Source organism: Chiloscyllium plagiosum, unplaced genomic scaffold (genome assembly GCF_037043375.1).
Source record: "Chiloscyllium plagiosum isolate Xiang-an unplaced genomic scaffold, Cpla_swu_hap1 HiC_scaffold_26, whole genome shotgun sequence".
NCBI lineage: Eukaryota > Metazoa > Chordata > Chondrichthyes > Orectolobiformes > Hemiscylliidae > Chiloscyllium > Chiloscyllium plagiosum.
In genome coordinates, this window is record NW_028270164.1 from 13,251,162 (window position 1) to 13,271,540 (window position 20,379).

The 20,379-nt window shown below is 38.5% G+C and overlaps 1 protein-coding gene across 2 annotated transcripts in view; it reads left to right on the forward strand.

The window, feature by feature from the left end:
- Positions 1–20,379, forward strand: part of LOC122563081 (uncharacterized) — a 133,018-nt gene that overhangs the window by 104,857 nt on the left and 7,782 nt on the right. Inside the window, exon 1 of one of the 2 annotated variants that reach the window (XM_087973496.1) lies at positions 13,959–14,084. The exons of the other annotated variant lie outside the window; for it this stretch is intronic. Within the exon in view, the coding sequence (XP_087829622.1) occupies positions 14,048–14,084 (37 nt within the window). The 5' untranslated portion in view covers positions 13,959–14,047. Of the gene's footprint in view, positions 1–13,958; positions 14,085–20,379 lie in introns of those variants that run through there. 2 annotated transcript variants of the gene reach the window in all.

Genomic DNA, 20,379 nt, shown 5'->3' on the forward strand with positions numbered 1-20,379 from the left:
TCAACAACAATATCGCCAACAATATCACCAATATCACCAACAATATAAACTACAATATCAACAATAATATCAACAACAATACCAATAACGATATCAACAACAAATATCACCAACAAATATCACCAACAATATCAACAACAATATGAACAACAATATCACCAACAACAATACCAATAACAATATCAACAACAAATATCACCAAGAAATATCACCAACAATATCAACAACAATATCAACAACAATATCAACAACAACATCAACAACAAATATCACCAACAAGTATCACCAACAAATATCAACAACAATATGAACAACAATAAAACCAACAATATCACCAACAATATCACCAACAATATCAACAACAATATCACCAACAATATTCGCAACAATATCAACAATATCAACAACAATATCACCAACAATATCAACAACAATGTCAACAACAATACCAACAACAAGATCAACAACAATATCAACAACAATATCACCAACAGTATCAACAACAATATCAACAACAATATCTACAACAATATCACCAACAAATATCACCAACAATATCAACAACAATATCGCAAACAATATCAACAACAATACCAATAACAATATCAACAACAAATATCACCAACAATATCAACAACAATACCAACAACAATATCAGCAACAATATCACCTATAATATCAACAACAATATCTACAACAAGATCAACAACAAGATCAACAACAATATCAACAACAATATCACCAACAATATCAACAACTATATCACCAACAATATCACCAATATCACCAACAATATCAACAACACTGTCACCAACAATATCACCAATGCCACCAACAATATCAACAACAATATCACTAACAATATCAACAACAATATCAACAACTACATCACCAACATTATCAACAACAATATCACCAACAATATCATCAACAATATCACCAACAATATCAACAACAATATCACCAATATCACCAACAATATCACCTACAATATCAACAACAATACCAATAACAATATCAACAACAAATATCACCAACAAATATCACCAACAATATCACCAACAATATCAACAACAATACCAATAACAATATCAACAACAAATACCACCAACAAATTTCACCAACAATATCAACAACAATATCAACAACTATATCACTAACAATATCAACAACAATATCAACAACACTATCACCAACAAATATCCCCAACAATATCACCAACAATATCAACAATATCAACAACAATATCAACAACAATATCACCAACAATATTAGCAACAATATGAACAATATCACCAACAATATCACCAACAATATCACCAACAATATCAACAACAATATCACCCACAATATCACCAACAAATATCACCAAAAATATCACAAACAATATCAACAACAATATCACCAACAATATCAACAACAATATCACCAACTATATCACCAACAATATCAACAACAATATCACGAACAATATTACCAACAAATATCACCAAAAGTATCACAAACAATATCAAACAATATCAACAACAATGTCACCAACAATATCACCATCAATATCAACAACAAATATCACCAACAATATCAACAACAATATCAACAACAATATCACCAACAATATCACCATCAATATCAACATTATCACCAACAATATCAACAATATCAACAACAATATCACCAACAATATCACCAACAATATCAACAACATCACCAACAATATCACCAACATCAACAGCAATATCACCAACGAGTTCACCAATAATATGAACAACATCACCAACAATATCACCAACGATATCACCAACAATATCACCAATAATATTACCAACAATATCACCAACAATATCAACAACAATATCAACAACAATATCACCAATATCACCAACAATATCAACAACAATACCAACAACAATATCAACAACAATATCACCAACAATATCAACAACAATATCAACAACAATATCACCAATATCACCAACAATATCAACAACAATACCAACAACAATATCAACAACAATATCACCAACAATATCAACAACAATACCAATAACAATATCAACAACAATATCAACAACAATATCACCAACAATATCAACAACAATACCAATAACAATATCAACAACAATATCACCAACAATATCACCAACAATATCAACAACAATATCAACAACAATAGTACCAGTATCACCAACAATATCAACAACAATACCAATAACAATATCAACAACAATATCACCAACAATATCACCACAATATCAGCAACAATATCACCAACAATATCAACAACAATACTAAAAACAATATCACAACAATACCAACAACAATATCATCACGAATATCACCAACAATATCAACGACAACACCAATAACAATACCAATAACAATATCACCAACAATATCATCAACAATATCAACAACAATATCACCAACAATATCAACAACAAATACCAATAACAATATCACCAACAATATCAACATAAATATCAACAACAATATCTTCAATATCACCAACAATATCACCAACAACATCAACAACAATGTCACCAACAATATCACCAATGTCACCAACAATATCAACAACAATATCACTAACAATATCAACAACAATATCAACAACTACATCACCAACATTATCAACAACAATATCACCAACAATATCAACAACAATACCAATAACAATATCAACAACAATATCAACAACAATTTCATCAACAATATCAACAACAATACCAATAACAATATCAACAACAATATCACCAACAATATCACCAACAATATCAACAACAATATCAACAACAATATCACCAACAATATCACCAACAATATCAACAACAATATCAACAATATCACCAACAATATCACCAACAATATCAACAACAATATCACCAACAATATCAACAGCAATACCAACAACAATATCACAACAATACCAACAACAATATCAACAACAATATCAACAATACCAATAACAATATCACCAACAATATCAACAACAACACCAATAACAATATCAACAACAATATCACCAACAATATCAACAACAATATCACCAACAATATCACCAACAATATCACCAACAATATCAACAACAATATCAACAACAATATCACCAATATCACCAACAATATCAACAACAATACCAACAACAATATCAACAACAATATCACCAACAATATCAACAACAATACCAATAACAATACCAATAACAATATCAACAACAATATCATCAACAATATCAGCAACAATACCAATAACAATATCAACAACAATATCACCAACAATATCACCAACAATATCAACAACAATATCAACAAGAATATCACCAACAATATCAACAACAATATCACCAACAATATCAACAACAATACTAAAGACAATATCACAACAATACCAACAACAATATCACCACGAATATCACCAATAATATCGACAACAATACCAATAACAATACCAATAACAATATCACCAACAATATCATCAACAATATCAACAACAATATCACCAACAATATCAACAACAAATACCAACAACAATATCACCAACAATATCAACAAAATTATCAACAACAATATCTCCAATATCAGCAACAATATCAGCAACAACATCAACAACAATATCACCAACAATATCACCAATGTCACCAACAATATCAACAACAATATCACTAACAATATCATCAACAATATCAACAACTATATCACCAACATTATCAACAACAATATCACCAACAATATCAACAACAATATCACCAACAATATCAACAACAATATCACCAACAATATCACCAACAATATCAACAACAATATCACCAATATCACCAACAATATCAACAACAATACCAACAACAATATCAACAACAACATCACCAATAATATCAACAACAATACCAATAACAATATCACCAACAATATCAACAACAATATCACCAACAATATCAACAACAATATCAACAACAATATCAACAATGATATCAAGAACAATATCACCAACAATATCACCAACAATATCAACAACAATATCGCCAACAATGTCACCAATATCACCAACAATATAAACAACAATATCAACAATAATATCAACAACAATACCAATAACGATATCAACAACAAATATCACCAACAAATATCACCAACAATATCAACAACAATATGAACAACAATATCACCAACAACAATACCAATAACAATATCAACAACAAATATCACCAAGAAATATCACCAACAATATCAACAACAATATCAACAACAATATCAACAACAACATCAACAACAAATATCACCAACAAGTATCACCAACAAATATCAACAACAATATGAACAACAATAAAACCAACAATATCACCAACAATATCACCAACAATATCAACAACAATATCACCAACAATATTCGCAACAATATCAACAATATCAACAACAATATCACCAACAATATCAACAACAATGTCAACAACAATACCAACAACAAGATCAACAACAATATCAACAACAATATCACCAACAGTATCAACAACAATATCAACAACAATATCAACAACAATATCACCAACAAATATCACCAACAATATCAACAACAATATCGCAAACAATATCAACAACAATACCAATAACAATATCAACAACAAATATCACCAACAAATATCACCAACAATATCAACAACAATACCAACAACAATATCAGCAACAATATCACCTATAATATCAACAACAATATCTACAACAAGATCAACAACAAGATCAACAACAATATCAACAACAATATCACCAACAATATCAACAACAATATCACCAACAATATCACCAATATCACCAACAATATCAACAACACTGTCACCAACAATATCACCAATGCCACCAACAATATCAACAACAATATCACTAACAATATCAACAACAATATCAACAACTACATCACCAACATTATCAACAACAATATCACCAACAATATCATCAACAATATCACCAACAATATCAACAACAATATCACCAATATCACCAACAATATCACCTACAATATCAACAACAATACCAATAACAATATCAACAACAAATATCACCAACAAATATCACCAACAATATCACCAACAATATCAACAACAATACCAATAACAATATCAACAACAAATACCACCAACAAATTTCACCAACAATATCAACAACAATATCAACAACTATATCACTAACAATATCAACAACAATATCAACAACACTATCACCAACAAATATCCCCAACAATATCACCAACAATATCAACAATATCAACAACAATATCAACAACAATATCACCAACAATATTAGCAACAATATGAACAATATCACCAACAATATCACCAACAATATCACCAACAATATCAACAACAATATCACCCACAATATCACCAACAAATATCACCAAAAATATCACAAACAATATCAACAACAATATCACCAACAATATCAACAACAATATCACCAACTATATCACCAACAATATCAACAACAATATCACGAACAATATTACCAACAAATATCACCAAAAGTATCACAAACAATATCAAACAATATCAACAACAATGTCACCAACAATATCACCATCAATATCAACAACAAATATCACCAACAATATCAACAACAATATCAACAACAATATCACCAACAATATCACCATCAATATCAACAGTATCACCAACAATATCACCAACAATATCAACAATATCAACAACAATATCACCAACAATATCACCAACAATATCAACAACATCACCAACAATATCACCAACAATATCACCAACATCAACAGCAATATCACCAACGAGTTCACCAATAATATGAACAACATCACCAACAATATCACCAACGATATCACCAACAATATCACCAATAATATTACCAACAACATCACCAACAATATCACCCCAGTCCAATACCAGCACCTCCACATCAAGGATATTACAGAACAGAACATGGGCTGCTGGATCCCCCAGGAATATATTGTCCAGCAGGGGACAGTGACCAGCTCAGTGTCTGGAACATTCCTTTACATTTGACAAGGATGAGAAAGGGGATCTCAGGAATATAGTCCCACCAACCTCAGCCTTTCAAATGCTTTAATAAGGATACAGGAGCATCAATGTCCAGGCGAGGATCCAAACACAAATTATGTTCAAGCTAGGTTGCTACCACATCGCTCCAGACAGGGGGAGTTAGAGAGAAATGAATTCAACAAAATCTATTGTTCACAACAAGCCGTGAGGTTCCATTGGTGAGGAGAGCTCTCTTGGTTGTCTGGAAGTGAGACCCAGATGAAGCTAAATATTTTCTGAGGTCTCAATAGGAAGTGAATATACTTGTGCAGTCTCTTCAACAATGTCACCAACTACAAGATCATCTTCAGAATCCAAGTCTGTCAGGAAAAGATAGAACAATTTCATGGTCAAAATTTCATTGATTCCAAGTGAGAGTCGCTGATTTAACATAAAGTGTACAATAATTTTCAATTTCAAATGACAATTTAACAAAATCGAAATGATGGCTGATTTTATACAGTGCTATTCTGTTACCTTCCTTACAATGTCGCTATTTATGTAATTGGAAATTCATAACAGGAAGTGCCAACTTTCTGTTTGGAACAATCCAGATTGAGATGCTGTTTTCAGCATTAAAATTCACTGCTCCATTATTTATCTCGGCTCACGGTATTTTTTAAAGATCAACAACGATAGCTTTTTAAACCAGAGTGTTCTGGAGAATCACTGACAGGGACATTACATTCTTGAGTAGAAAGTGAGGACTGCAGATGCTGGAGATCAGAGTCGAGGGTGTGGTGCTGGAAAAGCACAGCAGGTCAAGCAGCATCCGAGGAGCAGGAGAGTTGACATTTCGGGCAAGAGTCCTTTATCAGGAATGTGGGCCAGGTGACTGAGAAATAGATGAGAGGGAGGTGGGGCTGGGGAGAAGGTAGCTGAGAGTGTGATAGGTAGATAGAGTTGGGGATCACAGTGATAGGAGAGAGAATAGGGAGGAGTGGATAAGTGGGAAGGAAGATGGACTGGTAGGACAGGTCATGAGGGTGATGCTGAGTTGAAGGGGTTGTATCTGGGATAAGGTGGGGGGAGGGGAAATGAGCAAACTGATGAAATCCACATTGATGCTGCATGTCATCTTCTCCTCCTCCATTCTCTCGTGTTATACATTGTTCCCAAACTGAGAGGGTGGAAGGCTGTCTGGTTTCAGCTGGATAATACTGGCCTGTTAGCAGGTGCAGGAACAGTATAGGATGATGTTATTCTGAGTTCCTCACTCACTGAAGAGACACCTCACCCACTGGAATATTACACCAGACTGCAGGGCCACTTGCACCAGGTCCACCCATTTAACCTTATAATCCTCATGTATAACATTGGGCTGACCATTCCAGGACATGTTACTGCAACTTGTTTCATTTGACCTTTATCTGTTGTTCATTTCTGTGGCTGGAAGGTACATTTAGACCAGAAACTGTTCTGTCCATATGTTGATTTGTCAGGACTACAATAGCCACGCCTTGTCTGCACCTGACAGGAGCTAACATAAAGACTGCTTCATCAGATATAAATACCATTACAGGACGTACTACAGAGGATTCTTTCATTTGAACTTTATCTGTTGTTCATGTTAGTAATAAAAAAACTGTAATTTAATTTTCCCACATAATTCCTTTAGCTTTGCTGCTTTAATTTGCTACAATATACTGCAGTGTCACAGGTTAACAGGGGTGGCATGGTGGCTCAGTGGTTAGCACTGCTGCCTCACAGCGCTAGGGACCCCTGGTTTGATTCCCACCTCAGGTGACTGTCTGTGTGGAGTTTGCACATTCTCCCCGTGTCTGCTCTAGTTTCCATCCACAATCCAATGATATGCAGGTTAGGTGAATTGGCCATCATAAATTGCCCAGAGCCGGGGTAAATGTAGGGGAGTGAGTCCAGGTAGGTTACACTTCAGAGGGTCAGTGCAGACTTGTTGCACTGAAGGGCCTGTTTCCATACTGTACAGAATCTAATCTAACAAGGGAATATGTACTTGAAATATGAAGCAGTCTTGTTTACTTCAAATTATTTTGTATTTTTTCTGTTTTACACAGTTACGTTGCCTGGGATGTGATACGCTGGGTACTCTTCACTCTCCTGGTGATTTGTTCTGTTTCAGTCACAATGTTTACACGAAAACATTAGGTGAGCATCATGGCCTTTACACGAATGATTTTGAGCACTCTAAGTTCCCCATCAATGAGGTGGCCCTGCGTGGAGGGGTTTCGAAGCAGGTGACACAGTTTGAGAAGAATGGGTTGACCATTTGGGACTGAGATGAGCAGGAATTTCTTCACTCAGAGGGTGATGGTTTGTTGGAATTCTCTGCCCCAGAGAGCTCTGGAGGCTCCAGCCTTGAGTATATTCAAAACAAGATCAATAATGTTCTGGGTAAGAAAGATAGGGAGGGATATGGAATTAGTGCAAGAAAAATGGTATTCAGGTGGAAGATCTGCTCTGATTCAGGTGAATGCTGAAGGAGCCTCGAGGGAGCTGAATGGCCTACTCTGGTCTTACGTCATCTCTCTCCATGATGACGTCATGCTGTTAAATGCTGTCATTGTACCAGCCTCCATCACTTCCTCTGGCACCTCATTTCATACACGCACCCACCATCTGTGTGAAAAAGTTACTCCTCAGGTCATTTTGAAATCTTTTCTCTCTCACCTTCAACCTATGCCCTCTAGTTCTGGACACTCCCAGAGATGAAAAAGACCTTGGCTGTTCACCTTGTCCATGCTCTCGTTTAAACCTTATTGGATAATATAGTCATGTGTCCTAATCTGGAATGAAGACAATGTAATTATCTTTGGGTAGAGATATCAGTGAGTTAGTGTGTATTAGTTTGATTGGACAAAACCTTGTTATCTGTTAAAATAATAAAATACATTTGTTGCTGTTCAAATGAATTGATCTGTTCAGCATTTGTTGATGTGTACAGCTCCCATGCAGATATTAATAAACATATAAACAAAGTAACCTGAATCTTGTCTGATCTAAATTAGAAATACAGCATCAAATCCCTCTTTCTGGGGCTCTCATAGAACATAGGAGGCACCAGAGAACAAAAGGAAATGATATTTTCCCAGGTCAGTGCCATTTTGTCCTTCACATGGGGAGGGTTAGGACCAATAAGGGCTTTGTAATTCTCAAAGACATGAGCTCTTGTGGGAAATTAGGGACATTTGGCTATAGAGAGAGAATGAACAGAAATGGTGAGGTGACAAAAGATCATTGGATCCACAGGGACAACAACATTAAAGAGAGGAAGAAGGATCATTCTGCATCACAGGTAGAGTCTGGTGTTAATTCACAGAAACACCCTACTCCCCATGTCTGTAGCATGTGGAGCACCTTATCGAACCTACTAACACTTCCGAAGAATGGTCAACAGACGTGAATCAGTGACTCTGCTTTCTCTCCACAGGTGTCCCCAGATCTGCTGTGTTTCTCCAGCAATTTATGTTTTTGTCACAAAAGCACTCAGTTGACACTTCACCCATCCTGACCCAGTTGCTGCACAATAACTGTGTAAAATGACTGACACTCAATTGCAGAGTGGGAGTGGAGTCAGTTATACATATTTTAGGATGATAAGGGGGAGAGGGCTAGTGCAAAGCTCTATGAATTTGAAACCTATTCGGGGCAATTGCATCCACCATGCATCCACTGATTCAGTCCTATCACTGGCATCAAATTACACTTCAACAACAGGTCACTCATTGTCCAGAAATAAACATTACAGGTGATGGCCTCAAGCAATCATTGACTACAACATTGTTCACCCTCGGTGTCTCATTAACGACGTGAATATAATCTGACAAGCTAATTTTAAAGTGCCACTTGGGTTTGGTATTTCTGTAATTCACAGCATGGCAAACAGTGGAAGACAGCAATTCTCAGCTGCCAGGTTCACACACTGTGAGGAGATAGTCTGCAATGTGCAGAGTGCTTGGTGGTGTCGATGACATTTGAATGAGGATACACACTTGAGGCATCCTAATGGAGATATGATATGGACAACATTTCCCCTGAATTTTCAGACACTCTCTCTCTCCCTCACAAACATCATCCCTGTCCATCTCTCCCCCAACCTCCCCTGCTACACACACACACATATATAAGTCTATGGGGTGAACTGCATTTGCAAATCTGTATTTGTAGATACTTTCTATTCCGTTCAAAAAGCACACAATCTATAGGCAGTGAGTTAATGTGATATTTTATCAATTCTTACTTTCAAAATAAAACCAGTCTGACTAGAGATGAGACTCTAACCTCATACCTTTAATACAAGGTCTGAGCTGAGATGTCACTTTTTTATTTTACTGATAAAGCCTTAAGATATATTCGGGTGGTGACTTGAGAGAAATTCTGTGATTTACATATTAATCAATCGAAACCTGCATCCCCATTCTACGTGATTACAGACTTAACAGCAATCTAGGGTTCTCTAATATATTGCATCCATCGTGTGACACTTTGATCTTTTACTTATAGATGCTGTGTCCTATGTATCCTGTCCCACTGGCTACCTGACAAAGGAGTAGTGCTCTGAAAGCTTGTATTTTCAAATAAACCTGTTGGTGTATAATCTGGCGTCGTGTGATTTTCAGCTTTGTCCACCCCAGTCCAACAGCAGCCCCCCCCACATCCTGAATCTTCTTGCCAATGGGTCATATCCAGCAGACAGTGAGTACTGAGCCTGAGTCTGAATGACAGTTGTTCACCTCTCCAAGGAGACAGCTAGATGTACGGCTCAGGATTGATAGTGATGGTTGATGCCTCCATCGCCATTGATCCAGTTTAAGGACTGTCTCTGACATACCGACCTGCTGTGTTTGTGCTTGTCTGGGCATTTTCACGACTTCAATAAAATTACACCTGACAATTCTGAAGATTGAAGCCATTGTCTTTATCCCAGCACAATCACCTTTCCTTAGCCACTGACTCCTCCATCTCCCTGTCCAGCAGAGCTCTCATCCACGATGTTGTTAGCTCCACACTGAACTATTCCAACATCATTCCAACTGGCCTTGAATCTTCCACCATGCATCAACTTACACTCATTTATATCTCTGCTCCAGCTTTACATCTTAGAAGGTGCTATATAAATGCAACTTGCCATATTCACAGACACACAAACAAGGCAAGACATTGAAAGAAATGAATGTGCTTCTCAGCTCATTGTATTTCAAAAGCTGCAAATCCACCTATCATTATGAAACTATTTGAACACTTATCCCAAATATTACAATCCCAACTAATTTGAATGGAATTGATTAATTTTAAAATTTTATCAAATTAAAATGTAAATCTGGTAAAATAGTTTTCCTCCCCAAATTACTTTATTTCTAAAAATGTTTCTGTCTGCAGAATGCTGTGTGTGAATGGCTCATTGTAAATGAACACACATTCAGTTTGGGCCCATTCCATTAAACCCTCAATCAGGTTCATGGTCAATGAGGAATGTAACTGAAAATTATAGAATCCCTACAGTGCAGAAAGAGGCCATTTGGCCCATCTGGTCTGCACCACCCATCTGAAGAGCATCCCACCAGACCCAGAACCCCACTCTGTTCCGATAGCCACACATTTCCCATCGCTAACCCAACTAGCCTGTATTTTCCTGGGCACCATGACCATTCCACCGAACCTGCACATTGCTGGACAGCAGGAGAAAACACCTCGAGGAAACCCAGGCACACAGACAGTTACCCAAGGTTTGAACCGAACCCAGATCAGTGGGACTGTGAGGCAGCAGTGCGAACCACTGAGCCACTGTGCTGTCAATTTTTGAGATGGTGAGATGTAAAAAACAAGTTTCCACACTTGTTGCATGGTTTGAAGTTCATTGTGTTTTGACACTATAAGAAAAAAGTGTGAATATTATCAAGGGGGGATGTGTAATAGATAGCCATGGATGTACAATGAGACTCAGTGTGAGTTACGTTTGTCTGCAAATTGGAGAGAGCTGTCCTGGCACAGCACTTGCTGGAGGCTAATGTTGTGGGTCCTGGTCCATTTGAAGGACATTGTTGGATGTGGATGGAACAAACAGTGGACAGATGTATCGGGGTCCGGCCTGAGCGGGATGTAGGTTATGAATCACAAAGAGGACAGGTGAAAGGGGAGAGAAGCTTTATCGATTAATCTACAGGGGAGATTCCAAAGGACCAGAAGAAGAGTTATCAATTAAATTGTGCTGTAAACTGGGCCAAAAGGCCCAACAGCACTGATCCTTTTTATATTGTCCAGGAACTGTGTGACAAATACCACAGGAATATTTCACTAACTGTTATAGCAGGGACATTACACAACTCTTTCAAAGGTTTTCAAAAAACTTGCTAAACATTGAGATTGGCCTCCTCTATCACTGGTAAAACCCCAGAGCCTGTGGGAAAAGCCCATTGTGAAACCACAACCCATACCTGCAGACACTGTAACACCCTCCTGGCACCCATTGCCTACAGCTCAGTAAAGAGGGAGAACTGTGTCACCTGCAATATGTCTGCAGCCACGTTTGCACAGCCACTGACAGAAATGCTCAGTGGAGAGGCTTTCTGGAAAGACAGGGTGGGGGCAGTTTTCTTAGAGCCCACGTCAGTGTTAATCAACAGGATATTGTGGGTGGCACACTCTGAGTCAGTCAAGGCTATACTGAGAGTTTTCAGACCCAGCCCTTTGATCACAATCTCTGGGAAGGAAACCTCCTGGGACAGGCTCATGTCCATGTTGTGGGTGGATCAGTGCACCATTCCAGGGCAAATGGGACATCCATCTGAATGGGGGAGGGGCTTTGTGGTAGCTCCAGGTCCTGCAATTGTTTGTCTCAGCAGAACGGTCTTTTAAAAACTGCTAGTGACCGTCTACCAGGATATGGCTTTGACACTGAACAAGTCACTTTGCAGGATCCTTGACAACTTGATCAGATATTTTTCACTTTGTTAATAACTGCTGTCTTCACTGTTTCTTCACAGAATTATATTTTTCAATCTGGTCTATTTTTCCAGCTGATTCTACAGTGTCCATGTCATTCAGGGGCTGGGGGATCTCTGCTCTCTGTTTCTGACACTCAGACACTGGTGACCTGACAGCAGAGGGGTTTCATCCCCATTGGGGTATTAACCCCTAAATGTTTCCAAGTGTTCTCCAGAAGTTTACCCAACGTGTTGTTTCTGTTTCCCAGACAGAGTATTGCGATGGTCCTCGTTGGTTCAGTCTCTGGGTAATGACTCCAGTGACACTCCTTCCATATTAAGGGTTAAGGTGGGGCCACTGCCTTTAGCATTGGGGCTGTGGATGAGCAGGGTTGGTGAAGGGTGTCAGCCCCTTTGATCTTCTCAAAGGTGAAACCCAGCATGGTTCACCAGACTCACTCATCATCAACCATGTCCTGGTGAATACAAAGCCCCATGTCAGTCGGTTCACCAGAGGGATCCTCACCTTGGAACTGAAACTCACTCCCAGTTTTTCTGCCTGAAATCGGCCCCATGACTTATTCACTCGGATCTTGTGGAAATGGAGCAGATGTTGCCCTCATCCTGCACATTCACGAGAGCAGATTCTGATGGAATAATTATTCAGCACTAACAGGAGGTACATTCTGCAAACAGACAAAATATTCAAAACAATTTTATGTTTAGCTGCATGATTATTATTTGCAAAATAATTCTGTATTAGAGAACCATCCAGTTGTCAGGCAACTGCGATTTTTTTATAAACACTGAGCTTGGGTCAACAATTTTCTTAGCACCTGTTTTGATTTCAGAATTTTCTATTTTTTCAGAGAAAATTAATTCAGGTTTTTTGTTAAACAAAACTGATAGGAGAAAAATGTCTTCAGGGTTAAATTTCACCGTCTAGCTCATTGTGGTTTCAGAAGCTGGCTTCCTACATCCTCTTCCTCATGTAATTACTTGTAGACGTTGCATTACACACTAACTTCAATGTGAGAAGCAAGAGCTGAGAGACTGACATCAAGAACTGAACTGATCTTTGAATAAAACAATGTGGACTTTGATTCTCCTCATTTGTTCCATTCCCGGTGAGTGACCATCCGAGTTGTATATTCCGATAATCAATGTTTGTTGAAGTCCACTGTGTGGTTTATACAGTAGAAATATTTGAATATTTGAAAATACATAATTAGATAAATGGAGAGCTTGTGACACAATGGGTAACATTATTATTACTGTTACAATGCTCAGAGTTCGATTCTCACTCCAGTACATTTTGTGAAGAAATGTGTATTCTCACAAAGTTGAAACAGGTTCATTATCAACCTGCAAATCCTTCCAACATACCCAGGGCAGGGAGCACGACTGGGTGAGATTCCAGGTCTGCCTTATCCAATGCAGAATGACACCTCCCACATTACAACAACTGGCTTCAGGCGAGTGACAAGCTGCAGAAAACTGACACAGCATGGACTTTGTCTGCCCCGTGTGTCTCTAAATATGGAAGTCTTTGAAGTTTAAAGGAATAAATATATAAAAAACAACATTATGAAATGTTTTATCTTCAACTGAACATTTTATAATCTTATGTGACAGAGTTCCCAAATACTTGACAACGGCATTATTAATATGAATTAAATGAAAAGGTCAACATAATATTTCTTTTAAGTGAAAAAAGCAGCACAATAACTTTAATTTTGCCAATGTTTTTAATGTTGAATGTACACTGAAAACCGGAGTAGTAATGAGTCCTCAAACAAAACAACTTGAGTTTGCTTTTATTTCTTTTCTATTTGAAGTGCTGTTCATTAAATATTGTTTTCTGAGGGTCTGTTGCTAAAGTAGATGATTGGTTTATATTTTACTTTGCAGAAAAAGCCTTTTTGTTTTCAGTCGTTAACATGAATCAAGTTGTTTACTCACTTTGAATCCCATTGATTTAAACATTTCAATGTAACGCTAAAATTATTGCTCATCATTGCTATTTCTCCATTCATGAGCAAGAAATTTACAAACACTCAAGATTAAAATTCCCAGTGTCGCATTACTCTCGGCTACAACTCAATGAATTCTGTTCCATGAAAACTTCCTGAAACATTTTGTGGCTCTTGCCCACCAACTTCATGTAGAATACTTCACGGACAGAAACCTGAAGCGTGCATCTCTGTGTTCCCACAATTCACTCTATCTACCTCCCACACACACTCTCACTCTCTCTCCCTAACACACACACTCTCTCACTCTCTCCCCCTCACACACGCACTTTCACTCTCTCTCCCTCACACACACACTTTCTCCCTCTCTCTCCCTCACACACACACTCTCTCCCTCTCTCCCACTCACCCATGTTCTCTCTCACTCTCTCTCCCTCACACACACTCTCTCACTCTCTCCCCTTCACACATGCACTCTCTCCCTCTCTCCCCCTCACATGTTCTCTCTCACCCTCTCTCCCTCGTAGACACACACCCCGTCATTCTCTCTCCCTCACACGCTGACTCTCCCCCTCACACACACTCTTTCACTTTCTCCCCATCACACACACTCTCTCTCCCTCACACATACACACTCTCTCACTTGCTTTCCCTCACACAGTCTCTCTCTTTAGGTCACACACTCTCCCTCACACACTCACTCTCTGTCACACACACTCTCTCACTCTCTCTCCCTCACATACACACTCTCAATCTCTCTCCTTCACACACACACACACACACCCTGTGGCGTGAATTTGCGTTTGCAAATTTGTATTTGCAGATATACTCTATTTTGTTCAAAAAGCACTCAATCTGCAGGCAGTCAGTCAAAGTGACATTTTATAAATTCCTACTTTGGAAAAAACCCAGTCTGACAGAGACTCTAACCTCATATCTTTAATGCATTGTCTGAGCTGAGATGTCACTTATTTTCAGATATATCGGCGCGGTGACATGATAGAAATTCTGGGATATACATATTAATCAATCGAAACCTGCATCCCCATTCTAAGTGATTAAAGACTTAACAGCAATCTAGGTTTCTCTGATACATTGCATCAGTTGTATGACACTTTCATCTTATAATTGTAAATCCTGTGTCCTATGTATCCTGTCTCACTAGCTACCTGACAAGGGAGCAGTGCTCCAAAAGCTTGTATTTTCAAATAAACATGTTGGACTCATACATAATGTTGTTAGCTCCACACTCAACCAATCCAACACAATCCCAGCTGGCCTTGAATCTTCTAACTGACAATCACCCATATCTCTGCTCATAAGGTGCTATGTAAACGTACTTGCCATATTTGCAAACACACTGACAAGGCAAGGCTTTGAAAGAAGTGAATGTGCTTCTCAGCTCACTGTGCTTAGAGAACTGCAAATTCCCCTATCATTCTGAAACAATTTGAAGTTTTTTCCCAAACATTATAATCCAACTTAATTTGAAAGGAATTGAATAATTATAAACTTGTATCAAATTAAAATTTAAATCTGGTAAAATAGTCTTCCGCCCAAAATGTTTCTGTCTGCAGCAAGCTGTGTGTGAATGGTTCATTGTAAATGAACACACATTCAGTTTGGGCCCATTCCATTAAACCCTCAAACAGGTGCATGGTCAATGAGGAGTGTAACTGAGAATTATAGAATCCCTACAGTGCTGAAAGAGGCCATTTGGCCCATCTGGTCCACACTAGACATCTGAAGAACATCCCACCAGACCCAGACCCCATTCTGTTCCGATAGCCACAAATTTCCCATGGCTAATCCACTGTGCCTGTACATCCCTGGACACTCCGGACAATTAGCATGACCATTCCACAATACCTGTACATTGCTGGAATCCGAGGCAGAACAGGCAAACTGCACACAGACAGTCACCCAAGGCATGAGTTGAAGCCAGATAACTGGGGCTGTGAGGCAGCAGTGCTAACCACTGAGACACTGTGCTGTCCATTTTTGAGAAGTTGAGATGTAAAAAACAAGCTTCCACAGTTGTTGCATGTTTTGATGTTCATGGTCTTTTGACACTATAAGAAAAAAGTGTGAATATTATCAAGGAGGATGTGTGTTAGATACCCATGGATGCACAAAGAGAGTAAGTGTTAGTTGCTTTTGTCTGCAAATTGGAGAGAGAGCTGCCCTGGTACAGCACTTGCTGGAGGCTAATGTTGTGGATCCTGGTCCATTTGAAGGACATTGTTGGACGTGGGTGGAACAAACAGTGGACAGATGTATCGGGGTCCGGCCTGAGCGGGATGTAGGTTATGAATCACAAAGAGGACAGGTGAAAGGGGAGAGAAGCTTTATCGATTAATCTACAGGGGAGATTCCAAAGGACCAGAAGAAGAGTTATTAATTAAACTGTGCTGTAAACTAGAGATAAAGTTCCTACAGTACTGAACATTTTATATTGTCCAGGAACTGTGTGACAAATAGCTCAGGAGACCACAGGAATATTTCACTAACTGTTATAGCAGGGACATTACACAGCTCTTCCAAAGGCTTTCGAAAAGCTTGCTAGACACTTGGGATTGGCCTCCTCTGTCACTGGTAAAACCCCAGAGCCTGTGGGGAAAGCCCATTGTGAAACCACAACCCATACCTGCAGACACTGTAACACCCTCCTGGCACCCATTGCCTACAGCTCAGTAAACAGGGAGAACTGTGTCACCTGTAGCAATATGTCTGCAGCCACGTTTGCGCAGCCACTGACGGAAATGTTCAGTGGAGAGGCTTTCTGGAAAGGCAGGGAGGGGGCAGTTTTCTTAGAGCCCACATCAGTGTTAATCAACAGGATATTGTGGGTGGCACACTCTGGGTCATTCAAGACTGTACTGAGAGTTTTCAGACCCAGCCCTTTGATCACAATCTCTGGAAGGAAACCTCCTGGGACAGGCTCATGTCCGTGTTGTGGGTGGATCACTGCACCATTCCAGAGCAAATGGGACATCCATCCGAATGGGGGAGGGGCTTTGTGGTAGCTCCAGGTCCTGCAATTGTTTGTCTCAGAAGAACGGTCTTTTAAAAACTGCTGAGTGACCGTCTACCAGGATATGGCTTTGACACTGAGCAAGTCACTTTACAGGATCCCTGACAATTAGATCAGATATTCTTCACTTTGTTAATAACTGCTGTCTTCACTGTTACATCACAGAATCTAATTTTTCAATCTGGTCCTATTTTCCCAACTGATTCTACAGTGTCCATGTCATTCAGGGGCTGGGGGATCTCTGCTCTCTGTTTCTGACCCTCAGACACTGGTGACCTGACAGTAGAGGGGTTTCATCCCCATTGGGATATTAACCACCAAATGTTTCCAAGTGTTCTCCAGGAGTTTACCCAACGTAAACGACAGAGCATTGCGATGGTCCTCGTCGGTTCAGTCTCTGGGTAATGTAGCTGGGGATGAGCACGGTTGATGAAGGATGTCAGCCCCTTTGACCTGCTCAAAGGTGAAACCCAGCTTGGTTCACCAGACTCACTCATCATCAACCATGTCCTGGTGAATACAAAGCCCCATGTCAGTCGGTTCACCAGAGGGATCCTCACCTTGGAATTGAAGCTCACTCCCAGTTACTCAATCACAGCTCACTTCTCCCTGAATTGTCTCTCTGTTGTTGAGTTCCTTTTTCTGCCTGAAATCGACCCCATGTCTTGTTTACTTGGATCTTGTGGAACTGGAGCAGAGGGTATCCTTCTTCTGCACATCCAGGAGCTCAGATCCTGACACAATAATTATTCAGTGTGAACTGGAGACATGTTCTGCCTAAGACTCCAAATAGTCTTTGTTAAATCTATTTTTAGTTGTAGGATTAATTTTTGTTGAAGAAACCCTTGTCAAAAAATGTTCATTAAAATTTTCTGACAGAGGTGAATAAGCCAGTTGTTATCATTTGAGATTTCAATATTAATACTGAGCTTGAGTCAAGATTATCCTTAACATCATCCTTAACATTCAGACTCTTTAACTGTCTTGATTTCAGATTTTTCTATTCTTAAAATTAAAAGTAATTTCATTCTTCTGTTAAACATGACTGGTAGTAGATAAGTTTCATCAGGGTTAAATTTCGTCATCTGGCTGACTGTGGTGTCAGAAGGTGGCTTCCTATACCCTCCTCCTTATTTAACTTCTTGTAGACATTGCATTACACACGTACTTCAATGTGAGAAACAACCGCTGAGAGACTGACATCAAGAACTGAACTGATCTTTGACAATAAAACGATGTGGACTTTGATTCTCCTCATTTGTTCCATTCCTGGTGAGTTACCATCTGAGGTGTGTATTCAGATAATCAATGTCTATTACAATCTACGGTCTAATTTATACAGACTAGATGTGTAAGTATTTGGAGATATGTAAAAGGCCAAAGGAACATCGTGTGACACAGTGGGTAACATTGTTATTGCTGTGACAAATGCTCACAGTTCGATTCTCACTCCAACACATTTTGCAAAGGATTGTGTATTCTTACAAAGCCAAACAGGTTCATTATCAACCTGCAAATCCTTCCAACATGCCCAGGGCAGGGAGCAGGACTGGGTGAGATCCCAGGTGAGCCATATCCAATGCAGTTTGACACCCCTCACATTACAGCAACTGGCTTCAGGAGAGTGACAGGCTGCAGAAAACAGACACAGCATGTGCTTTGCCTGCCCCATGTGTCCCTATGTATGGAAGTCTTTGAAGTTTAAATGAACAAATGTAAAAATATATGAAATACATCACAAAATATTGTATGTTCTACTGAACACATTATAATCTCATGTGACAGAGTTCCCAAATACTTTGGAGCGGCATTATTAATTATGAATGAAATAAAAAGGACAACATAATGTTTCTTTTAAGTGAACACACCAGCATAATAATTTTAAGTTATTCAAAGTTTAGAATATTAATAACACACTGAAACTGGAGGGTAATATGCCCTCAAACTAAACATCTTGAGCTTGCTTTTTTTTATTTTTGAAGTGCTGTTCATTATTAAATGTCTTGTGAGGCTCTGTCACAAAAGTAGGTGGTTGGTTTATATTTCCCTTCCCATAAAAAGCTTTTTATCTTTCAGTCATTAACTTGAATCAAGTTGCTTACTCTCTTTCAATCCCATTGATTCTCACATTACAATGTAACACGGCAATACAATTGCAGCCCATCATTGTCATCTCTCCATTTATAATCAAGACATTTTCAAACACTCATGGTTAAAATTCTCAACGTTGCAGTACTCTCGGCTACAACTCCATGAATTCTGTTCCAGGAAAACTTTCTGAAACCTTTTTTTTGGCTGTTGCCCACCAATTTCATGCAGAAAACATCACAGACAGAAACCTGAAGTGTTCATCTCTCTGTTTTCGCAATTCTCTTTTTTTCAAGGCTTCCTTTTTTCCCATGAGGTCTCTGTTTC